Source organism: Halictus rubicundus, chromosome 7 (assembly GCF_050948215.1).
Source record: "Halictus rubicundus isolate RS-2024b chromosome 7, iyHalRubi1_principal, whole genome shotgun sequence".
NCBI classification, from domain to species: Eukaryota; Metazoa; Arthropoda; class Insecta; order Hymenoptera; family Halictidae; genus Halictus; species Halictus rubicundus.
Genome location: NC_135155.1, coordinates 13,339,042 through 13,363,276, shown reverse-complemented (window position 1 = coordinate 13,363,276; position 24,235 = coordinate 13,339,042). Strand labels below are relative to the sequence as shown.

General features: G+C 41.1%; 1 protein-coding gene and 2 long non-coding RNA genes across 10 annotated transcripts in view; 1 reads left to right on the top strand and 2 right to left on the bottom strand.

The window, feature by feature from the left end:
• Positions 1-24,235, top strand: part of LOC143355641 (endochitinase) — a 260,630-nt gene that overhangs the window by 9,906 nt on the left and 226,489 nt on the right. For 7 of the 8 annotated variants that reach the window (XR_013082534.1, XM_076790670.1, XM_076790661.1 and 4 more), the window contains exon 1: positions 10,400-11,214. The exons of the other annotated variant lie outside the window; for it this stretch is intronic. Coding sequence is in view for 6 of the 7 variants with exons in the window: in XM_076790670.1 (XP_076646785.1) it covers positions 11,027-11,214 (188 nt within the window). In the remaining variant the exon portion in view is untranslated. Of the gene's footprint in view, positions 1-10,399; positions 11,215-24,235 lie in introns of those variants that run through there. 8 annotated transcript variants of the gene reach the window in all.
• Positions 1-24,235, bottom strand: part of LOC143355659 (uncharacterized) — a 30,541-nt gene that overhangs the window by 960 nt on the left and 5,346 nt on the right. The gene's annotated exons all lie outside the window — the stretch shown is intronic.
• LOC143355755 (uncharacterized) lies at positions 11,904-13,647 on the bottom strand. The gene is made up of 3 exons (XR_013082546.1): positions 13,492-13,647; positions 12,646-12,775; positions 11,904-11,913 (listed from the first exon to the last, which is right to left on the bottom strand). It is a non-coding gene; the product is annotated as an uncharacterized LOC143355755 (long non-coding RNA).

Genomic DNA, 24,235 nt, shown 5'->3' with positions numbered 1-24,235 from the left:
ATAAAGTTGCAAGTGTCAGGACCATACTCTCCCTACCACACCTAAATTATTTTCAGCGTGCACGTAACTGACACGAGTCTGCACAACATATTTTTTTGATTTTCATTGCAGACCCATATAAGAAAGTTACAGAAATCAACTTCTACTATTGTCTATGCAATCCTGACCAAGTACAATTTTGTTTTCTTTCGAATTCTCGTTATATGACAGTGCCAACCTTACAATTTGAAGTCAGTGGAAAAATAACGAAAAATAAAGAAGTTTTGTAATTGGATTAGTAGTGGTTTTCTGGTCTCACAATGTGTAGCACACTCGGACGGACATTTTCGGAGTCTTCTTGTCACTAGCTCTTAGTGGTCATAGGTTTCTTATGACTTGTAGACGGATATGACTCTTAGCTTCCCAGCTTACCCTGTGTATTTCAAATGCGACGCTCGGCGAGAACCTCCGATTTCGTATTCGTGTCAGTAAAAAGAACAACGGGACTGACATACAACGAGACTGACATACAACTAAACGTGATTTGGACTGCAAGAATATCCAGCGAAAATTTGAAAAATTCAGATCCACGTGCAGCTTTTTCGCGTTTCCAGCGAATAAAGTTGCAAGTGTCGCGACCATAGGTGCTCCAACTGCACTTAAATTAGGGGCCAACGCCCTAGCTAGAAACATTCGGAGCCCGTAGAAAAATTGGGAAACCATTTAGCTAAGGAGTTACAAGCTGACTGGCGAGTCACGTTCGCTCGGGAGTCAAGAGAGTAAGGGATAAGGGAAAAAGCTCGTTTTCGCGGGCTACAGTTTTCGCCGGGTACTTTGACCGGTCTCCCTCTCTCTCCTCTCCCTCTTGGTGTAGGTATAGCTAGTTTCTCGTGCAGTTAAATTGCACGGGGCTCGGAAGAACCGGGGACGGGGAAAAAACGAGCCGCGAAAGAAGAAACGGCTTGTTGCAGGAAGTCCGACCCTATCGGAAGCCGTATTACAACCGCGAAGAGGTCTTCCCTTCACCGCAGCTTACCAGAGTCCCCCTCTCCCCACTCCACCTTCCCCTTCTACGACGCTGTTCCCCCACGCTTCCGCCACGGCCCGGTCACGTGACGCGTTCCGTCTCTCTCGCGCATTGGCCACTATGTCACGTGACTAATCCGCCTACTGGCATAGAGAGGGTAACCTTTTCCCCTCGATCCGAGTCAATTCCCCTGATCTGGCGACCGTGCAGCTTACGGCAAACTGACTTCGCCTTATCCTTTCCGGCGCGTGTTCCACTCAACTTCTCTTTCTCCCTGAGACGGGAAAAGACGCATTTTTCGGTGAAGCCGCACCGTGTCGCCTCGAATCTGCGCTTTCATGCTCCTTTTATTGATTTTTACAATAAACTGTGTCGCACATGCACGCATTTCCTTACACCGAACTGTTCCGATTGAACTGTGTAGATCAAAGTCAGGCATCAGTTCGGATAAACGAGGCTCCCCTCCCGTCGCGTTTTAATCAGAAAAGTGTCGCGAATATGCTCGCGAAAGTTTTATAAAAAAAGAAATTATAAACGAAGAAGTTATTAGCTGAAAATTAGATTTGTCAAATGCAACAATGTTTCCAACGATATGAGAATGTGCGAACCTTTTCTTCTGCTGAGATTCCCGATTTTTGTAAACGCTTATTTTATAGAAGAAGCTTCAACGGTTCAACCGATATTTTTTTCTCTAAATTAAATAACTCCTAAACTAAGCATTTTTCGACATACATAAGTTAACAACTTTTTGTAGAGAATAAATAGCCGCATCGATTGGTGCTTAAAAAAAAATACGTGGTTCCATTTATAAAATCAGAGTTGACCTCCTTGAGTCCTTGACGCGTCCGTCTACAGAAAAACTGATAATATCAGTATGTTCATCTCTTGGAACCGTTTAATCTCCCTTCAAACATTTCTCGCTGCAAATAATAACAATGACGTAAATCAAGGTGGTAATATCTGGTGAATCACCCTGTATGAAATCGCGGTATCCTGTAGAGTTAAGATTATGTTAAAATATGCAGAATGGCGTTGTCAACAGAACAGCAACTGCATCAGAGAGTATCTTTCATTCTGTAACGAGGGATCCCGTGTAGCAGTAACAAGCGGACTTTCATTCACGACGACTCGGAGCCTAAAAACCATATCCGGATCGACGAAGAGCGTGAGACCGCGAGATTCTGGCTAGCATCTGTGCATTTATCATTCGCGTTTCGTACCAAATCAAACCGTTCGATTGTATCTTACTCGTGGCTGAATTTCTCTTCTCGTTATCGATAACTAGACTGCTTCTTTGTAAATTGTGAATTTCCAAGAATATATTTGAATCTTGTAAATAACCTTCATTGCTTTCTGTATATAGTATTTCCATGAAAGGGCAGATTCCTGAGGTGATTCGAAGGAATTTTTTCCTTTGCGAAAATGTTCTCCGAGGCTCCGTTAAGGAGTTATAAACGAAAAACGCGGACCAATCAGAGCGAGGCTTACAGCGGACGGGTTCCGGCTCGGCCAATGCCAACGCCACGCTCAGCTATAGCCGCGCTCCGATTGGTCCCCGTGTTTTCATTCATAACTCTTTAACGAAACCGCGGAGAACATTTTCGCAAAGGAAAAAGTTACTTCAAATGACCTTGGGAATCCTTTCAAGGAAGTACGACATATTTGAAACTCACTCGTATAATACATCAGTTGCATTTATTACTGGATGGTTCCACTGTTGAAAACAGCACGGACACTCGAAACAAAAATATGAATTTACTCGGTCTGTAACACCGTGAACAACTGTCACAGGAAAAGAACCATAATTTGTAGAAAAGTCCATAAGTCACTGGTGCATCCGTTTAAAACAGAAGGAACGCGGCGTCGATGAGAACAAATAGAACGGCAATCGAAAATCGGTTGAACCGCGGTCGCGATGATACATCGTCGGCAATATCCACCTGTTTCGCATGAAATACGAAAGCCGCGCTGTCGCTGCACCCCTGTAGATCTTCGATATTGCCAGCCGAGCCTGTGAGTTACGGGATCGTTGCCATTTTGAACGGCGCTCATTGAATATACGGACACGAGACCGTATTTGTTCGATCGGCTTGGCTCTGGCTTTTCCGCTCTGGCTTCCCTCGTCGATACCTAATTCCGGTCTTGACTCATCTTCGATCAATTTCACCCTTTCTCGGGCCGACAGCTTTAAATAGTAGTCACTGATAAATTCCATCGGATTGTAATCGAAAATACGAGGCTGGAACTCATTTTATTATACAAAAAAAAATATATATATATAGGACCCCATTACTGCGGGGGTACCAATTACTGTGCCTATATTAATTACTCTTATTTTTAAAGCATAATGAATATTGAAAAAGAGATATATAGCATCTATATTAACTAATTTTAATGAAAAATTTAATATCTCTTTTTTAATATTCATTATGCTTTAAGAAGAAGTATAATTTTTAAGTATAAAGTTAAGTATAAAGTGAAGTATAAAGTTACCCCCTCAGTAATTGGGTTCCGTACCCTATATCGGAGTTCTAATATACAGGGTGTTTCACCTAACTCGAGCATCTAAAATATCTCGCTTGTTTTTTATGATAGAAGAAAATTTCAGAGGAAAACATTAGTTGGTTCGGAGGGGCAAATATTATGATAGGCAAAAAAATCTGTTGAAGGTTATATTTTTTGAGATGTCAAGGTCATCGAAGTTTTTTTAAATGGAATGATATATTTTTATTATCGCTATATGATAGCCGAGGTCAAGACGAATCCAACGACATGTAACATAAAAAATATTACAGAAAAAGAAGAAGAAGGAAGGTCATACATGTAGTATGACCTTCACGTGACCTTGAGTACGAAAAATGACTTTGAAGTTTCGTAAACGATTGTTTTCCCAAAACAAATATGGTAGTGGTTGTCCCAAAATGGTTGAAACGCGGAGGGGATGGTTACACGAGAAAATAAATTGAGAATGTTTATTTTGCGTAAAGACCCGCGGTCTAATGATCAGAATTTAAGTGGCTCACCCCTACACACACTTTACATCTATCAATCAGGTTTCGGGAGCTTTATTACGACGCGTCGGGAGAGCTTCATTATACACCGCAAAGCGGATAACGACGCGATGGTAATTTTGGACCTGATTTCATCATGCCCCTTCTGCGTCGCTCTCGAAAATCACGTCGAGGAGCCCGCGGGCTGTCTAACTGCCGCTCCGACACCCCGAAAACTAATTTTAACGGCCTTTGATCCATCGATCGTGTCTATCGATCGAACAATCGCGTCTGGGACATCACTTCCAACATAGTCGAATCGTTGAAGGAAGGAAGACATTCGCTCTATTAATTACTAAATAAAATTGTTGAAATTTTATGCGAAACAAGATACTGTTTTTCCGAGTAAAATTTAAATAAAAACAGTGTAAACGATAGGGGCCAATTTGGAAGAAAACAGAAAACAAATTCAAAGATATAAACGCCAGTGGAATAAAATTCACCGTTTAACCTGCGGATGTTTACGCAATTATGACTAATCCTGCCAGTTCGTTCAGGCTTTCTGCACATTTCAAAAGACATCACACGCGAGCATAGTCCTCGGAGAGGGCAAAAGAAGCTCAGGCTCGTCCGGTTGTTGATCCGGCCGCGTCTGGAGTGCACAGAAACGCACTCGTCGAGTGTGCTGATGAACGTTCTTGCACTCGTATGCACTCGGATGCGATCCGCATGTGTCCCGAGCATTGGCGTAGCAGCCTGTCATAACCGCTCACGCGAATACCTTTTTCTGCGTTCCTGAAGCTTTCGCGTGCGATGACCCTCAAACAGATCAATTCGCAATCGCTCCATCCCGCGAACTCGAATTCCCTCGACACATTCAAAATTGTTTCTAGCAATTTTTATTTCCGGCCGGGCGAGTCCTTTGTGCGAAATATGCCTTGCTCGGTTAATTTTGACTAATGCGACCTCGAGCATTCGATGTCGAGTGCTGCACCGACGAAATTTGCACAGAGTTTTTCGCTTGAGCTTGTTGGTGTTTGCCAATTGCCAATTCTTTGTTCATTCGTTGCATTCCGTAATTATGCACAGTGATTTGAGTGGAGATCTGGGGATGAAAAATGAAATTGGAGCAGTTTATGTTTTTTTAAATTGTTCATGCGGTTACTGTATCCCAAAAATGTTACATTATGATCAGGCTGCGGATCTTTGTGCTTCAGGCTTCCAAAAATTAAATAAAAAAAGCTAAAATATAAAATTCGATGCAATTAAGTAGAATCTTTATTTATTCTGGATCGACCCATTAAAAATAGGATTTTGATTCCACTTTATTTCTCAAGTTTATGAAAATTGAAAATTCAGTACAATTTTTATTTATTCTGGATCTACACAGGCTGTTCCCACTAAAAATAGGATTTTGATTCCACTTTAGGGTAAGGGACCCCATTAGTGTGCCTATATTAATTATATTTATTTTTAAAGCATAATGAATATTAAAATGGGGATATCAAATTTTTTTTCAAAGTCAGTTAATATATATATGTTAATATTCATTATGCTTTAAAAATATGTATAATTAATATAGGTACAGTAATTGGTACCCCCACAGTACCGTATTGGTTCCGCCCTTAAAATTTGTGTATGAAAATTGAAAATTGCCAAACCATTTTGAAATCACACTTTTATTAAGAAAAATTCGCATTCGTCCTCTGTGAGCAAGCTCGAGTTTTAAATGGCCTAGCGACTCGTGTTAAATATAAAAGAAAAATGATTTCCGTTGATGCACAAATTTTCCTGAATTCCAGTAATTCATGCTCGCAACAAGGTGCGCAGAGATCCGTGGTCCGGCGATGAGCGTAACCTCATAATTGTAAACATCGTTAGTAACGTCCTGTGCATCAAGTTCTCGAACCGGAAACGGAGAGAGCTGCGGCAGGCAGTGCTCACCTGTAATTTGAGTGCTCGGCCGCGGAATTTTTCGACTGTTAGCGTTCGTGTTCGATCCTCGTGTTGTGCCCGTGTGCCTAAGACGCCAGGAAGAACCGGACTCGCTTCTTCGAGATCGAGAACGCTCTTTTTCCTACCCGAGGTTCTGCCTAATGCGCAAACAAGTTGCTCTCGCAGCCTTCTGGGAAACGCTCCGGTTGAAGAAGCGTCGACCATCCCGCGAAATTGTCTCGTTTAGGAGCGAGCTACGAACGTTCCTGTTGCTTTTCGAGGAAGAAACGACCCGGCCGATGGGAGCGCGCCCATTGATCTTGTCCGCTGCGAATCGCGTTGAAACCAAGCGGAAAAATCCGTTCTTCAACACCGAATCCGACGACGCTTAGTCAAATTTTCCGTTTCAGATGTTCTATTCCACTTTTGTCGGAGTTGTGCATTTTCGTGGGAAGTTGCTTCGTTCGAACAATAATCGCAGCAACAGTAATCGCATTTATTTTAGTTTTAACAGACTCGGTTCACAGGACTATGCTTTATTACTAAACGGATTTTATACTCTTATGGTAAAATTAGAAATTCTCAAGACATTACAAAAATTTGGAAACATTGTTACATGCTCTTCAACTTGTTAAAATTATTGCAAATTATTGTCTCCTGTACATGCAGAACAATTTTATTTTGCATACAGATCCGTTTTATTACCGTTTTGCACGATCGCCGAGGAACTTTCACCAACACATTCGTGACACTGTTCTGATTAAAATGAGCCCAAACAGGATAGAAATTGTATCGTATTTACTTGTATAATCCACGATTTAGTGGAACCTCTTTTATCCGAACCGATGATATCCGAATTCAACCTGACAGGTTCAGTCTAAAGCGATACATGTACATGATTCGCTGTGCAAACCAGTGAAGATTTAATCTTGCCAGATACGTTATTATCTAAACGTTCGTATTCCGCTGATTAGTTCGGATAAGCGAGGCTCCATTGTATCGTGGTTTAAACGACCGATTGCAATCCAAATGGTATCGTGTTTGGACTCATTTTAATCAGAAAAGTGCCGCGAATACGTTTGTTATTTTAAACGTCTGTTATTTCTAACCTGTGAAAATTATTAACGAAAAACAAGACTTCATATTTGGTTCCTATTTCCTACGATTAATGTAGAAAGTTGTATAATATAACGTATGTTAGTTGGATCGAGAGAAGACATATTTAAAATTTTTTATGTATAAATTTTGTATATTGAAATTTAAATTTTGTTTATATTATATTTTAAAGATGTTAAAGATCGTGACCTTCGCTTTTCTCTTCGAAAGTCCGCGGAGTAGCGATTTAGCAAAAATTTGTTTTCACATTTGTTTTTACCTAGTGAACTGGTCCTTCTAACATCTTAAAAAAAAATCTCCAGCCATTCGGTGGAACTTGAAAGAAGTTATTATTTTATAAAGGGCGTCCACTGAATCTTGTCCCCGGACTGTAAGTCTCGGAACGTCTTCGGCAAACGGACTCGCGGACACGTGTGTGTCTCTCCACTTCTCTTCTCTTCTCTTCTTCTTCTTCTTCTCTCTCTCTCTCTCTCTCTCTCTCTCTCTATCTCTCTCTTCTCTTTCCATTTATTCGCCGGCTGGTTGATTCCGAGCGCGAAGTCCTGGCCGGTTAGTACCGTTCCAAACAGCCGGCGTGAAAGAACTCGATGACCCGCCAATGTGTGCGCTCTCTAATCGGAATTCGTTTCGCGGAAAACAGTTCCGATTTTACGCGGTGGTGATCGCCCGGGAAAATTTCGCGTTCCCGCAAACTCGGTGATCCGTGGGACGCTCGTTGTCCGATTTTCTTGCCGCGTGGAAATTCGCGACGTCGAGGACCATAAGCGCGTGTTCGTGGTACAGTCATGCTGAGCTTGCGACAGACACCGCAACAGCGAGGACGACATCAATCGGCAAATGAATAGGATCTTTATGCGAAATAAAACCTCGATTTGCGACGAACTGGAGCAACATAAAAATCGATTTCCTTTCTGAAAAGGCAATTATTCTGGGTCGGAAGAAATGTTTCGTTTTGGAGTCAAAATAGTTTCGAGTGCAAAGGGTTAATAAGTAGACTGCGGGTTTTATGCATTTATCAGAAAAATGAATAGGTGAGATGCGAAACCGTGGAGACATTAACAGTAGGTTCACGGGACATTAAAAACTTTACATTTATAAAAATAACGAAAATGCATATGTCAAAATTTGTATCCTTTCCGTTTACAATATTGCGTTGTAACGTTCGTAGCGTCTTTAAATTAAAATTATTTAGATTAAGATTCTAAATTGAGACATGTATTCATAGTCTTATTGCTTGTCGCCATTTTTGAGGTATCGTGTTATTGAATAAACCTATGAACAAACTAAACGCCACGAACTTTCGTTTCAACCCGACAGTTTTAACAATTTTGGAACGGTAGGTTGACGATCGTGGATTCTCTTAGCGTTTCTACTGTTTCGAATTGCATCTACTAATTTTTGTGGTAAACGCATAAAATCCGCCTATTAATAACGACAGTTGCAATCCAATAATAGTGTTGGGAAAGGTCCAGCTATTCAAGGGTCGATCGATAGACGTTAATGGTTCCCGTTCCTCGGGCGAACAGAGATCGATTATCGCGTTCCAGCGATTCGGCCGCGATTCCAGCCACGATCGAAATTCGCGGAGGCACGAGATCTCTCCTCAGTACACGATCGGACAACGAACAATGTTGCTCGAGAAGGACCGGTTAGGCTGCGTGGCCGACACTCGTCGTGCATTTCAAGCACGTACACCGTGTATATACGTAGAACACCGTCCCTCTCCGACGAGCGATGTACAACTTTTATTCTTCTTCTTCTTCTTCTTCTTATTCCCCCTCCCCTGCGCGCCGCCTTCGATAATTGTTCGACGATTCTTAATATTCAAGCAACGCGTGCCGAGCTGATTCTATTATACATCGTGCACGTGACGGTGACATGACGGCCCGCCATAGTTTCTCGAGTCGAACAGCTCCTAGAAAAGGAAAAGAATCCTAGAAAAATTCGGTCTCCCTTGAATCGATCGTTTCAAATTTTAACCATCATCTGGTCGAACATTTTCTCGCATTTTTGTTAGCCGGACGAATTTCTGACATTTTTTATTCCGCTTGGACAATCTTTTTGAACCAACTGCCAACAGAGTCGAGTAGAAATGTCATTCTTCTTTGAATGATCTCATTAGGTTGAAACGAATACAGTGATGTCAGTGAATCTTTTTTTACATATCCACTGCTTTCAATTGTACGTACCCGTTTCCGTCGTAAATATTCGGGGAAGTCATAAGTAATCAATTATTTTGAAATCTGAAACAAACTTTGTAGTAAATTCAGGTTTTCATTTCTTAATTTGTTATATAATCTCCAACATTATCAAGGACAGTTTGCCATTTTTCTGTGGACTAAAGATGTCCTCTTTTTCAATAGTTCTGAATACAGCCGTTGTAATTGCTGACAATACAACTCAGCAGTAACCGTTTCTCCAGGTTTCAGCAACTCAATGTGAATTATGCCACGACAGTCCCACCAAATGCACAGTAACACCTTTCTAAGTGATAAGCTAGGTTTAGGGGTTGATATTGCGATTTGATTTGCAGAAAGCCATTGCTTGCAACGCTTTATGTTATCATAAAGAATCCATTTTTCATCTCCGGTAACGATTCTGCTAAGAAATGGATCTCCACGAAATCTGGATAGCAACGAAGTGCAAATTGATCGACGAATATTCTTGTTGGTCTCAGATAATCGATGCGGTTCCCATATTCCTTGCCTATATGCCTTTCCCATTTCGCGTAGGTGTCTTTGTATAGTTGACCATGTGGTCCCAAGGCTTCCCGATAATTCTTGTATACTTAATTTTGGGCCAGCTTCCACTAGAGATTTTAGTGTGTCGTTATCAAATTCAACTGGTCGTCCGCTTCGAGGCCTGTCAGAGAGATCATAATCACCAGCAGCAAACCTTCCGAACCAACGTTGACACTTGTTGGCATTCAATACATCTCCATAAACATCGCAAATTTTCTTTGTTGTTACATTAAATCCCGCGTGAAAATGAAAAAGTTTGCAATGGCGAATATGATCCTCGGAAGGTACGGCCGCCATTTTGTTATTGTAAAAGAAAATTATACTTCTTAGAATACTTTGAACACAGGCTGCTTTACCGAAAACTGTAAGAGAATACGTGTTTCCTGTTCAACGATCGGTACAGAACTAAAGGCAAAGCAAATTCCAAATAATTGATTACTTATGGGTACCCGTAATACGTGAAATCCGCGGAATAGGGGAATAGTGAATAATGTTGGAAACGCAGAAAGATTCGGAATCTGCGGGTCATTGACGTTTTTACCGCATCAGCTGCACGTCGCGATGCACAGTTATCCAATCACCGATTCATTAAACAAGGAAACGTGGTGGACAGGAGCACGCCGAGGCGAGGGCACGGAAAGCGTAGAAAAGAGTCGAAAGAACCGTGCAGCGGGATTCCTGGGGACACAACGCCCGCAAATCCGGTCCCGGCGGACGTGGTGTGCAGCGGAACGAATGATAGCAAGGATAAGCCAACGATAAAGAAAGAAGAAATAAAAGAGTTGCCCGGCGAGATGCGAGTTTAAAGGACACGTAGAATTCCTGGGGGAGAGGGGAAAAAAAGGGGAATGTACGCGAGGAATGAAAACTGGAATTCCTGGATCCCTAAAGTCCTTCGAAATTAGGAAAATGCGATGCACAAAACCGTGCCGCGAAAAATCCGAACGTTTCACCAAGCTTTCAAATTCGTCTGTGCATTGCGTTTCTGAAACTGAGGAAGCCATTTTGGAAGCCTCTACTTTCACACGACGTCGTTCAGTTTTACCTAAAACGGTTTTGCATGATCTAGCAAGTGGAATAGTGAAGTTGTCTCGGAAAATTTCGACTCCAAAATAAAAGAATCAATGACATTAGTACTGAATTGACTCAAAAACTGGATTGAGAGAGTGTGCAAGTTTCCCCGCGTCCTAGGAACACCGTGATAGTGAACATCGGATAAGTGTCCCGGGCAGAGTACAATGTCGAACTGCTGCGGCTGCATCCGCGGCCGTACATCGGACACTTATCAGCCGCTGAGCTCGCAAATCTCTTTTGCAAGCACTGTCAAGCTCCCGAAAGACGGCAGAGAAGCTTTCAGAAGCCCGAGGAATCATCGGAGAAAGCCGAGCGTTCGTTACGACGCTGTCAGACCTGCCGGGGCTGCAAGGTTAATTGCCGAATGCGTTCAGAACGATCATTAACTGTTTGCAAAATTACATTCTCTCCAACATACAGCAAAACTTAATATTCAAATCTGATCAAAATGTGGAGTCGTCAATCCTAATAAAACGTTCATTTTCTCGAATATTTTTCAGTAAAAATTAATGTCGAAATCCGGCCAAAAAATAGTGTCGACCGTATGCATGAGTGACGCGACAGTCAACTTATTAAACTGTTATTCTGTTAAATTCGAAAAATTTCTCAGTCCATCTAACAAATTATTCCTCCGGTTTCTGTTGCAGGTGAGTCCCAGGATACACGTAGCAACAAGCATAACTTCCGAAGAAGCGAGATAGTAAAAGGTGTCCCACGCTAATTCGCCACCCGGGACAACTCTGCAGCTAACTTCTCGAATAGCAATCGCTTTCGATCGAAGGGGGCATATAAAATCGCGAAAAAGCAATTTCTCGCAAGTTTGATGGGTTTTCGGGAAGGGAGGGGAGGGGGAGGAGGGGAAATCGATGTTGAGGTTCGTGTCCGTTCACCCCCATATCTCATGGATCTGCAATATTTTGCAGTAATACTCACGCAGCCCCTGCGGTTTTTCGGCGATCATTCATCCGGTGCCTCGACTGGCGCACTGTGCTTGTCCCGGTCGAAGACTGTTAGTGACATTTTGTCCAACAGTCACTTGCAGCGGAAATCACTGAAAATTTTCAGATCTGAACAATTTACGATCTCCAGTGATTTCTATGTCTCCGAGAACTTTCAGTAGATCAAAAAACTAATCAGTTACATTCGAATAAAGTTAAAAATTAAGTGAAAATAAAATATGGTAATTGAATCGATTCATGTTTAACAGTATCTACCGAATATTTATATTATTTCTTTAATACCAATATATGCTTAATTATAATGAAGATAGAGTACAATTCTAGGCCAAGAAAATTAAAATGAAAATTTAAGAAGCAGCTACTAAACGAACATAAAATATACTATATTGTGTACAGGCAGAAAGCTGATATTTTTCAGAATTTTTCAGTAAAAATTTCACGTCGATACGACTTACGGTTCGAAAGTTACATCAAAAAGTGTTTAAACGCTTAGATTAGGGGCCGGCGCATCTCGGTGCATCGCGTTGCAGTGGGGCGAGTGCAACGGGGTTGCATTCGGTCACGTGAGCGCCGCGCACCCCAGTGGAGGTAGGGGGGGGGGGGATACGCTCGTGATTTTTCGAGGATCGCAAGAGCCGGCCAGTTCCGCAGGAACTCTCGCGCGACTCGGACGTCCGCGAGTCTGTCTCTCTTTCTCTCTCTATATCACTCTCTCGATCCTCGATCGTGATCTTCCCAGCGTGTGCGTGCGTGCTTCTGCTTGCGTGCCCTCTTGCGTGATCGTTCGCTGCCTGTTTCCGGCATCGATTTGCAAATTGTTTTACCTCGGAACAGTCTGTTCTCATCCTGTTTCATTCGAGATACATAGGTACAATTGATTCATGAGTCTGCCTCGTATAATCGTCTTAGAATTTCTGTATCCGGTCCATGGGTTTTGGAAAGGTTAAAGCTGTACTGTAATTTTTAAAGTGGAATTCCGTTAAATGGGTAATTTTTCGGGTTCCGTGTGTTGTTGGGTATTGTTTGTCTATATGTTCAATGTGAACGGATTATTGTAATTCCACTGTCGATTGTAACTTTACTGATGTGGAATCAAGTAATATTTTTTTCTAATTTAATCAGATAGTTGGAACAACCTTAAAATTACAATCAAGTAATATTTTTTTCTAATTTAATCAGATAGTTGGAACAACCTTAAAATTAAAATTGAAAATTTACTTTAAAATATCGGATGCTTTCACAATTACGGACAGTTCTGTTACAAGTACGGGGAAATGATTTTTTTTTCGGATTACCGAAATGGTGCGGTGATTTTAAAATGTTCATTTTAAAGGGGAAGCTTCAAAGAATCGAGTGATATTTTTTCTGATACAATGGGGTTGTTGGAACAACCTTAAAAAAATAATTGAACATTTACTTTAACATATCAGATGCTTTCACAATTACGGAAAGTTCTGTTACGTGTACAGGGAAATGATTTTTTTTCTCGGATTACCGAAATGGTGTGGTGATTTTAAAATGTTCATTTTAAAGGGGAAGCTTCAAAGAATCGAGTGATATTTTTTCTAATCCTATCGGGTTGTTGGAACAGTCTTAAAAAAATTGAACATTTACTTTAAAATATCAGGTGCCTTCACAATTATGGAAAATTGTGGTACATGTGTAGTAACCTGTTCATTTGTCGCAGGTCAGTTCCCGAAAGCGTGACACAATTTCCAGCAGATGTAATTGTACCGAAACACATCGCGAAAACAGTATTCATACGATCGCTGTACCTTGCTCGCCCGGTTCCACCGCGGATCAATGAATCACTAAACGTGTTTCGGCTGGTAGAGCTTACGATACGGTTATGAACTCCGGTAGCCTGTTTCAACTCCTAAATCTTCCTTTTTTTTTTAGTTATATCGGGCACCGTTTGGAATCGATCGCACGTCATAAAATGCGCTGATTCATATGTTCGGCGCGAGACCTACAAAAATATTGATTGATCTCTGAAAAAGAGATATGAACAGGAAAGGGTTGTAAATTTTATTTTATTCTCCAGCTTCCTAAAATAGCACGATCTTCTTAGAGTGCTCATTCTAAAGAAGAAGCTTCAGAGTATTGAACCATAATTTTTTTAGTCAGATTTGTCAGTGGGAACAGGTTCAAAATTGAATGTCTACGTCACACACGTTTCGTCATAAAGTTCTGTTACGTGTGAAGGGAAATGATTTTTTTACCGGGGTTTTTGAAATGGTACGAACTTTTTGCAAATCTCATTTTAAAGAGGACACTTCAAAGGATTGACTAATATATTTTTAAAATCCAAGCAGGTAATTGGAAAACCCTTAAATTAAAATTGAATACTCAAACTACTGAACAACTACAATCAATCATGGCGTACAGAACAGCGCCCAGCAAAAGTCACTTAACCAACTAAAACATTATTTGAAAATCTCATCCCTTAAAAACTACGCGAGATTACAAGCTTGTAAAAAACGAAAGTCAATATTTTCCACCGGAAGTAGAAAGAAAACTCGTCGGCAATTTCTCGAGAGGCAAACCGAGCCCCGCGACTTTAAGAAATATCGGCGAACCCCATGGAAATTCTGCGCGATCGAACCATAGCTTGTTCGTGAATGGCTCCGTTATTATACCGAGGGTTCGATGAACCGTGTTCGAGGCTTGTCGCCGGTTTTCCAGCGTGCGACGCACCGCGCCGGGGCGCGCGTTGGAAATCATGCTTTCACGCTCCGGCGTTTCACTTGTCGCGATTTTTCTCGCTTTGCCGATTCCCTGGGCTCTGAATCGTGCAAATAACGGGAGAGGCGAGACCACCGCCGGAATAAATGAAATTGCCGTCAAGCGAACCACCGACCCTCTGCCACCGGCCTCCGAACCACTCTGATTAATGCCGGCGCATTCTGCAACTATCTCCGGGTCCGCGACCTATCCCGTCGGCCCGGCTGACAAAGCGATTTTGATTATGGTTGCTCCCCGATTCTATCGGCCCGCGATTCTACGACCGAGTCCCGCCGGAATTCGCACATCCCCTGCAAACTAACCGCCCCCGCAATCGTTGGATTTGTCGGGAATAGGACAACGTTTCTGACTATTTTAAAAATACTCAGATTTCAACATGTTCATTTAGGCTAGTTTGAAGGCTGCTCCTTACGGAAATCAAGGGTGCGAATTTAAAGATCAATTTTAAACTAACTAATTTTTACGTTAGTAACATGGTACACGGGTAACCACTTTCTTTTCCGTTCAATTATGAAACGTGTGATGTCTTCAGGTAAATGTTCAATTTTTATGTCAGGGCTGTTTCAACCATCTGATTCGATTAAAATATCTTAAAATGAAATGTTGAATACGAAATGAGAATAATCGTTCGAAGTATAGCGTGAAAGAAAATTATTAGAGTCTTGAAAAATAATACCAAAAAATATAGTAATAAAAAATATTAAGGTCTTGATGAATGGTTCCAAAAATACAATAACGGAAAAGTTTTGCAGAACAGTACCAAAACTACAGTAACAAGAAAAGTATAGGGTCCTGCAAAACGGTCCGAAAGATACAGTAAAAATTTCTGAAAATTAGTCCCAAAAATATATTGAAAATAGAACGTTGGAGCCTCAAAAGAGAATTCCAAAAATACAGTGAAGTGAGAGTGTTAGAGCCTTGAAAGATAATACCAGAAAACACAATAACAAAAAAGTATAGTAGTCTTGATAAATGATTCGAAAAATACAGTAACCAAAAAAGTTAAGCTCTTGATAAATGGTCCCAAAAATACAGTAACAGAACCGTATTAAAGTTTTGCAAAACAGTTCCAAAACTACAGTAACAGAAAAGTACAGGGTCCTGCAAAACGGTCCGAAAGACACAGTAAAAATTTCTGAAAATTAGTCCCAAAAATGTAGTGAAAAAAGAACGTTAGAGCCTCAAAAGAGAATTCCAAAAATACAGTGAAGAAAGAGTGTTACAGCCTTGAAAAATAATACCAAAAAATACAATAACAAAAAAGTATAGTAGTTTTGACAAATGATTCGAAAAATACAGTAACCAAAAAAGTTAAGCTCTTGATAAATGGTCCCAAAAATACAGTAACAGAACCGTATTAAAGTTTTGCAAAACAGTTCCAAAACTACAGTAACAAGAAAAGTACAGGGTCCTGCAAAACGGCCCGAAAGACACAGTAAAAAGTGGAACATTCGAGTCACCAAAAACAATCTGAAATATTCAGTAAACCAGGAATCTTGAAATCTCGAAAAATGCAGTACGCGCAACCCATTAGAAAGAACACTCTCGGCAAGATCACGAACCCGTTGCATCTGTTTGAACTACATTCGAAAATCCTCGAATCTCCATTTTGCTACGCGAAGAACACGCTCTTCCGTTCGGGGGACAAATAAGCGCGTTAAACATAGTCTGTTTCGGCATGCAAACGAGTCCTGGCTGGTCGAACGACGTCGAAATAATTCCGCGGAGGTTGCAGCGGGTCGCATTCGATTATGCGAGGCCGGGCTTTTAAATATTCAGTTGATCCCTACACTCCCATTGGTGTCTCCGGCACTAGGGAATCGTGCTAGAGGGATCCCGTTAGGGAAATTCTCGAGGATGTTTCGGTGTTGCTAACGAGCCGCGCTGTTTGCAGCGTGGCGAGGGCCGTCGCGTCTTTGCCGGCTTTGCGGGCTTTGAGGGCTTTGTCGGTACGGAGTGAGAGTGAAAGTGAATTTGAAGAGGTGTCGGCGCCACTGGCTGCCCCTTGAATAGGCTACACGCGATACCACGCTGCATACACGGGACAGATCGAGCAGTCGATCTACCTCCTCGTCGTACGCTGGATACCACACTGAGGTATGCATTGTTTTCTTGAGAGACGTGACCTTCGCGTCATTCGTACAACCTCATTTCTCCCTTTTTAAACAGTACTTTTCTCCCGAAGCATTTTTGTTTATGCGGAAACGACAGCAAACGAAATCTTGGAAATAGTAATCGAAACACTTCTGTTTAAAGAAAATAGAATTTCAAGGTTTATTTATTATTTTTTTTTATATCAACTAAGAAGACACGAGATTTTGTTCCAATGGAAGAATGAATTTTACAGTACCTATTAGAAGAATTGAGGACTGCAGAGTTGGATGAGACAGTCTACATAATTTATAAAAATTGATAAAATCTAGTAGAATCAGAAACTTCTCACAGTGGATATCAGTTGTAGTGCAAGAAAAATTAAGAGGGGTGGGGGTTAAGTCATCATTTTACTAGCTCCGAATTTGTTTATAAGACACGCACCCTTAAACAATTGTACTGGTTGCAATTTCTTCCAGCTCGCAAAGCCAGTTCAACTTATGAATTAATATCTCGGAAACTGTTCATCGGACCAAGTTGAATTTTTTGGGGTTCCACCATTAAGGTTGAAGTTACCTCTGGAATTTTTGTCTCATTAAAAAATGTTGTTCGTTTCATGAAGGAATTTAATATACCGTTCCGAGCAGTAGCTCTCCGCCTTCAGTTTAGAACTTGCCAGTCCCGGGACTTCTGAAAGGGCAGCTACCTTTTCGGTGACCCTTTAGCGAGCCCTCGGATAGCAGCAGTCGTCGGCTTCGTTCAGCAGCCGTTTTCGAGTGGCAGTCGTTTATACTTTACAAGAAATCGAGTCAAAGGAGAAGTTGGAGAAAAAGAGAGCGAGAGGCGGCTTCGGCGAACTTTTCTCGTCTTCGGGGGTTGCTCGATGTTTCAGAAGCGGTGGCACTTGTCCGATGTAATTTAAAACACGAGCATTCAGCTCGTCTCTTAATGCTCTTCGTGGCGTCGGGCAGGGTAAACAACGACCGAGTGAGAAACTACGTCCGCGAAATACAGTCGAGAAACATTAGGAAGCTGAACGATGCTCTGCGCGTGAATCTCGTTGTAAATGTTCCGCGAGCACGACATTCTTCCGGCTAATTAGCTCACATTGTTGTTCTTACTTCGTGTGTCGGGCCAATGGTCTTGAATAGCGTTCCCGAACAGTAATTTCATTTGCAAACGGAATGTGTTACTGAATCATATCCCTACTACCGCGGTACAATGACATGAGACAAGATTTATTTATTGACAGATTTTGGTTTTCAATTTTCTTTTTTTTTTAAATGAAACCTCCATGAATATATTCCCGACGTTTTCCTGATTAAAACGAGCCCGAACACGACATAGTTCGAAGCACATTTGCTTGTTGAATACACGATTTAGTAGAACCTCGATTATGCGAACGGATCAATGGAATAATATCATCGTGAATTGCACGTGCAAATATGATCCAAACTATACCGTGTTCGGACTCATTTTAACCAGAAAAATGACACAAATATATTAGTAACAGGCTCACGAAGAAATAATTAAAAACAAAAAAGTTACATGTTTTAATATCCGAACTGAATTCAGTCTAACGCGATCCGTATGCAATACGATTTATTGTACCAACCACTATTTAATCCTGTACTGTGAGTAGATAACTCTCCTATGATTCGAATAATCGTGTGGCACTGATTAGTTCGGATAATCGAGGTTCCCCAATATCGTGGATTAAACGAGTAAATCTGAACCAAATGGTATCGTGTTTAGGTTCATTTTAACCAGAAAAATGTCAGGGATATATCGGTAAAAGTTTCATTGAAAACACGTGTTCAGCTGAATTGCAGTCTTACAGCTCGGAAAGAGTTGGAAAATGGATTCTAACCATGTTCGACGCGGTGTATTGCAAAGATAGACGTTCCTCTATCGTTTAACGTTCCGTTCTACAAGGTTTTTCTTCTATTTCGAACGGGACTTGTCCCAATTGCGTTGCCGAGCCTGTATTTAGCAGGGAAACCGGGTCGCGAGATAAAAGGAAGCAACGCGGACCTGGAAGGCGGCTCCGGCATTCCCAAGGCAGGACGAAAATTCCGAAAGGGGGGAGGGAATTAATAGGTCCGAGGAAGTTGCCCCCTGACATTTCCGCGGCGATGGTTTTTTAAACATTCGTCGGCCCGTTCGGGATCGGGGTCGGGGGATACGGAAAAAATCGGTGCAGGAGATATAAAGCCGGCTCGAATGAATGCGCAACGCGTTCCTTTTCATCCGATGAAGGCTCAGGGTCGCGGTTACTTGAAAAGCCGAACCAAGGAAACTGGCACGATTCTTCCGCCCAACTTTTTCGCACTGCATCGCGTTGCCTCGCAGCGTTTTTTCGCGCGACGCGACGCGTCGTCGCGCGCCACTCGTTAATTTCGCTCGTGTCTGCAAGTTTCTGATGAATCATTCTCCTGGAACCACAGCTCCTGCGCGACGGAACCACCTCGCCGTGTATTCTCCGAAAAAGCGGGCACATAGTGGGGAGAAAATTTAACCCAGTAATGTTTTCAAATAAATATTACCGACCGGGGATTCTCACCAGGAAAATCGACTATTTTAACTTTTTTCTAGGAAATTATTATCCATAACAGTTTATCATTGGTCCAAAAAATGGAAAAGAAAATTTTGTATTCGCCAACGACAAGTTGTATGCAGAATAAAATGTTTACACATCATCTGCAAGGAAATGGAGCAAATTCAAAATTGATTTCTTACGTAAATCATTTTAACTGTTTGGAAGCAACATTTCCATATCTTTTTATGTTTTTAATGTTCGTAGTTCCATCCACTCATTTTTGTCATAAACGCACAAAATTAACAGTCTAATATTATAACGATGGATTACAGGTTATTATCCATAGAAGTTTATTATTGGTCCAAAAAATGGAAAAGAAAATTTTGTATTCGCCAACGACAAGTTGTATGCAGAATAAAATGTTTACACATCATCCGCAAGGAAAAGGAGCTAATTAAAAATTTATTTCTTACGTAAATCATTTTAATTGTTTGGAAGCAACGTTTCCATATCTTTTTATGTTTTCAATGTTCGTAGTTCCACCCACTCATTTTTGTCATAATCGCACAAAATTAGCAGTCTAATATTATAACGATGGATTACAGGGTCTAAATGTTGTACGCATTTCCCCTAAATGTTTCTCGCACAAGTTTCCTCAGGATCGTTTCGCGGAAAGTTGCATCTGTTCTCTCGTTAGTTGCGAACAAGAGAGAGAGACGGCGTGACAGCGAGAAAGAGAAACCCGTTTCAAACGGTTCAAGCGGTTTCAGCGGTGAACCTCTCGCATGTCCGGCTCACCTTTTCGCCGGATTAGGCTCGGTCCACTGGGATTTAACTAATTTCACCGTCTTCTCACGGCGGCGGACAACGCGGAACTTTATCGTTTAGCGGTGCACTGCTGCGCCCTCTTCTTTTCCGCATTTGTCCGACGGCCAGCCGGCTCTGGAACTTTTAATGACCGTCGTACTAATGGAATTTGCAGGACCCCCTCTTTCGCGACGATATATCCTACGCCAATGTCGGGCACGGTCGGGGCCCCTCAAACGCTTGCTTCCCCCACCAACCGTCCTTCGGTGCAGCGCGCACCTGCGTCGCGTGCGCAGGTGTCTCGTGTCTTCCTTGCCCCACCGGAAACGCGTCCTTTCTCCATGGTAACGGCGCTTAGTGGAAGGAGACAGTGGACGCTGGGGTGGGGAGATTTGTGGTTTTGCCTGCATTGAACCAAATTTGTTAAAGTTCACTCAGATTGTCAGATATGCGTACACTCCATAGTTAATCGAGTACCCATTAACACGTTGACTTCCATGTCACCCATATATGGGTGACGGAATTATTTGTCCAGGTTCTTAAATGAATTTTTACGTTAATATATTCATTGCACCAAATTTGATTAGGATCTGTAAAACACAACAAACTTGGAGGACTACTCAATATCACACGTTTAATTTTTTTCAATTTTTATTTCATTCAATAACTTACTTTGATTTTATGGCATTTTTGAGGTTTCTAGTTTGGCAGTCAAAGTGTTAAAAATAATTTTGTTTTAACATTGAGACCAATCTCGCGTCTTTTAGACGAGCCAAGGACAATTTATTTGCTAAACGAATAATTTGTTTTAAATTAGACCGAACGACCCGAGTCCTTTTGGGCAGCTAGATGAATGAATTTGCTATTGTCAATGATGCGTGACAAATTTTCCGGAAATGTCTTTTACTGTTTTACATTGTATCTACGAATTTCCAGCATAAATGCGGAAAATTTGTAGTCCGATGTTAATCGAATTTTCATCGCGACCTTTCAACGATCAGCGTTTCGATATTCACAAGGTCGGAATTGCGATCGCGTAATCGATCCCAAATCAACGGTATGTAATCCCCGCGATGTCGCGGAATTAGTCGCGATAAAATCAGTCGCAGCCAGGAGTAATTAAATTAATCTCCGACTCTACTGCGGAGTTAATCGCAATGCCCGCGACAAAATTGGTTTCACCGATCCAAGTTAAACGGAATTAGCTGATCTTGCTTCCGCAATTACTCCTCGTAGTTTTCGGTGCTAACTCATTTGATCGGTAAAGAACGGATCTGCGATTATAAATGGCAAAAGCGATTACCTGCCAATCCCTGCTTCCATGCAAGATGTTTCATTCCTGTTTATAATAATTCCTGAGGCCATTCTTAATTTTCATATATTTTAAACATCGTCCACGCGGTATTTTAATTGTAAGAAACAGAAGCTAAATAAAAATGTGCTTAAAGTATTTAAATAGTTCTAATAATAGTTCTGTTTTTACAGTTTTGTAGGTCACCTAATCATACTTGTCATAAATGCAGTAAATCTGTGAACTTGCTCTGTAAATCTGTAAATTGTGAATTTGCAAACAACTAAAATACATTTTAATCTCGTAAATAATCTTCATCGCTTTTTGTATACAGTAGATTATACACTGGGTGTTCCAGAAATGTATTTCCTCAAAAGGGGACATTCCTGAGGTGATTTAAAGGAATTGTTTCCTTTGCGAAAATGTTCTCCGCGGCTTCGTTAAGGAGTTATTAATGAAAACACAGGGACCAATCAGAGCGCGGCTACAGCTAAGCGTGGCATTGGCATTGGCCGAGCCAGAATTCGTCCGCTGTAAGCCGCGCTCTGATTGGCCCGTCATTTTTGGTTAATAACTCCTCGACAAAGTTGCGAAAAAAATTTTCGCAAAGGAAAAAGTTACCTCGAATGACCTTGGAAATCGACCCTTTCAAGGAAGTATATTTTTGGGACACCCTGTACATCAGAGAAACCGGGTTTACAGGGAACAAGCAAATCGGATTACGAGCTGGCATTACCGAAAACATCAAAGGATCCTAAATGCGAAATTAATATCTATCTTGCACGGGCTTAATCTTCCGGCTCAACCGAGATCCTGATGCATCATGCTGCTGATCACCGCTGCTTATGCTTGCAAATATCCCAATTCTGTTTGATTAATACAATTTATTGTGAGAGACAGAAATCAAATACATATTTCATTCTTAGTTTAACAATTTTAATATATTCATTTACATTATTATTATTAGACAGTGGATATTTATGTAAAATAAAACGTTTGTTTGCAAGGAAATGGAGCTGAACAGAAATTTATTTCTTACACTAAATAATTTTAATTGTCCGAACATAACGTCACCCTATTTTCACATTTTTCTAATGTTTCTTTTTTAAGTTTCACCTACTCATTTTTGTCATAAATGCATATAGTCCATTAAAATAATACAAATATATTACAAATTCCAACAATATATTTTGCAACTCCAACCAAAACAACAAAGCATGTAGTCCATTACAATTACACAAATTATACAGACAAAATTCCAACAATATATTATGTAACTCCAACCAAAAAAGCAAAACATATAGTCCATTACAATTACACAAATTATACAGTAAAAATTCTAACAAAATGTTTTGCAACTTCAACCATAAAACATGGTCCATTACAATTACGCAAGACATACAGTAAAAATTCTGGCAAAATGTTTCCTGATGCGAAATACTTATGCGGACAGCGTCCTCCAAAAGTCTCGTAGACGACCTCATCACAGCAAGTCAAGTCACTATAGTTCGGTAGACGCGCAGGATTTATTTGTTTGTCCCGTGTACAGAACAGCAAATCCTAGAACCGCGAGATTTCACGAGAACGTAATACAGCGTCGCGTAAATCAAGGACACACGTGAAAACAAGGAACTGTACAGTGCAGTGGCAAAGATAGGCTGCTAGAAAGAATAGAGCACGAAAAACGGAAACCAGATTCTGTCGGAAATCTGTGCGCCCCACGGACTCCGGGAAGTCGACTAAAACGAAGAAAAATGCCTTGTAAAAAGCCTGACATTGTTATGAATATCGTTGTCCGGTTTTAGGTGTTTCTATTCGTCGTGGTGCGTTTACGTTGCAGCCGGATAAAAAGTGAATAAAAATCCCGCGCTGTCCGGCTAGCAGAAATTAACGAGCTGCTCGTTGTTTGAGTTCGGGGACCAAGAAAAATATTGTACTTTCGCCGGCGGAGTTCTTCTGGGTCGTTGGAGACGAGTTGAAATTGTTTAAACGTCGATTTTAATGGTATTAATTGAAATTAGGCACGGTAGTTCTTGATATTAGTACAAGATTTGTTTTGTTTACTGCAAAGTTGTTTCTGATTAAAATTAAATATAAAATTCTGAATATAAAACAGTGAAAACCTTTTTGAAAAATGTAAAAATCCTGTCGTACAATTTTCAGCTCGTTAAAATGGTTAAAAAAAGAAATGAACATCTACGTGTCTTCTGCACTTTGCAATTACTGTAGACAATGTTTCTATTACACAAAAATCCGCAGTCTACTATTTACAAAGGAATAAAAATCGTCTAATTTGTTGCTAAAAAAATTGCTTTCCTGAAGAGGTGAATTTGGTAACATCATTTGTTATTAATCCGAATCAAACGCACCGTGTTTTCCACACAAAAATTGAACCACCTCCGACAAAAGATTTTTGCAGATTTCCACGCGAAAGCTGGCGCATAAAATAAACCATGCAAATTACGCTCTGGTGTAACAGCAACTTTTGTTTTGGGAGATCATCTGAGAGCACCGATTTTCGCCAAGGCGAACGAGAAAACGTTACAGAAATATTTTCTGCCCCTGCGCAGAAAGAGCACATAACAGCGGCTGATTATAGTCGTCCATAGCGAGCGGACGGATTAAAACATGCAAGTTGTTGCAATAAACGCGACGCGCGTAGTATCAAGCCCGTATATTTTCGCGGTTTTTCGATATCGTCGTGGGTTTTCGAGCCAAGGTCGAACGATAACTCTCGCTTAACGACTCGCTCGTTCCTCGTAATTGCCTCGGAAGCCTCCTGTCGATATTTCCCTGCAATTCCGCCTCGAACTTTTCTATAACGAACCGTTGGCATGGCTCGTCCAGTCGAATTCACCTAGAAACATGAATAAATCGGGATGCCGCGGCCGAGAGCGATTTTCTGAACGAGATCTCATCTGAAACAATTTCCCTCTGTGGA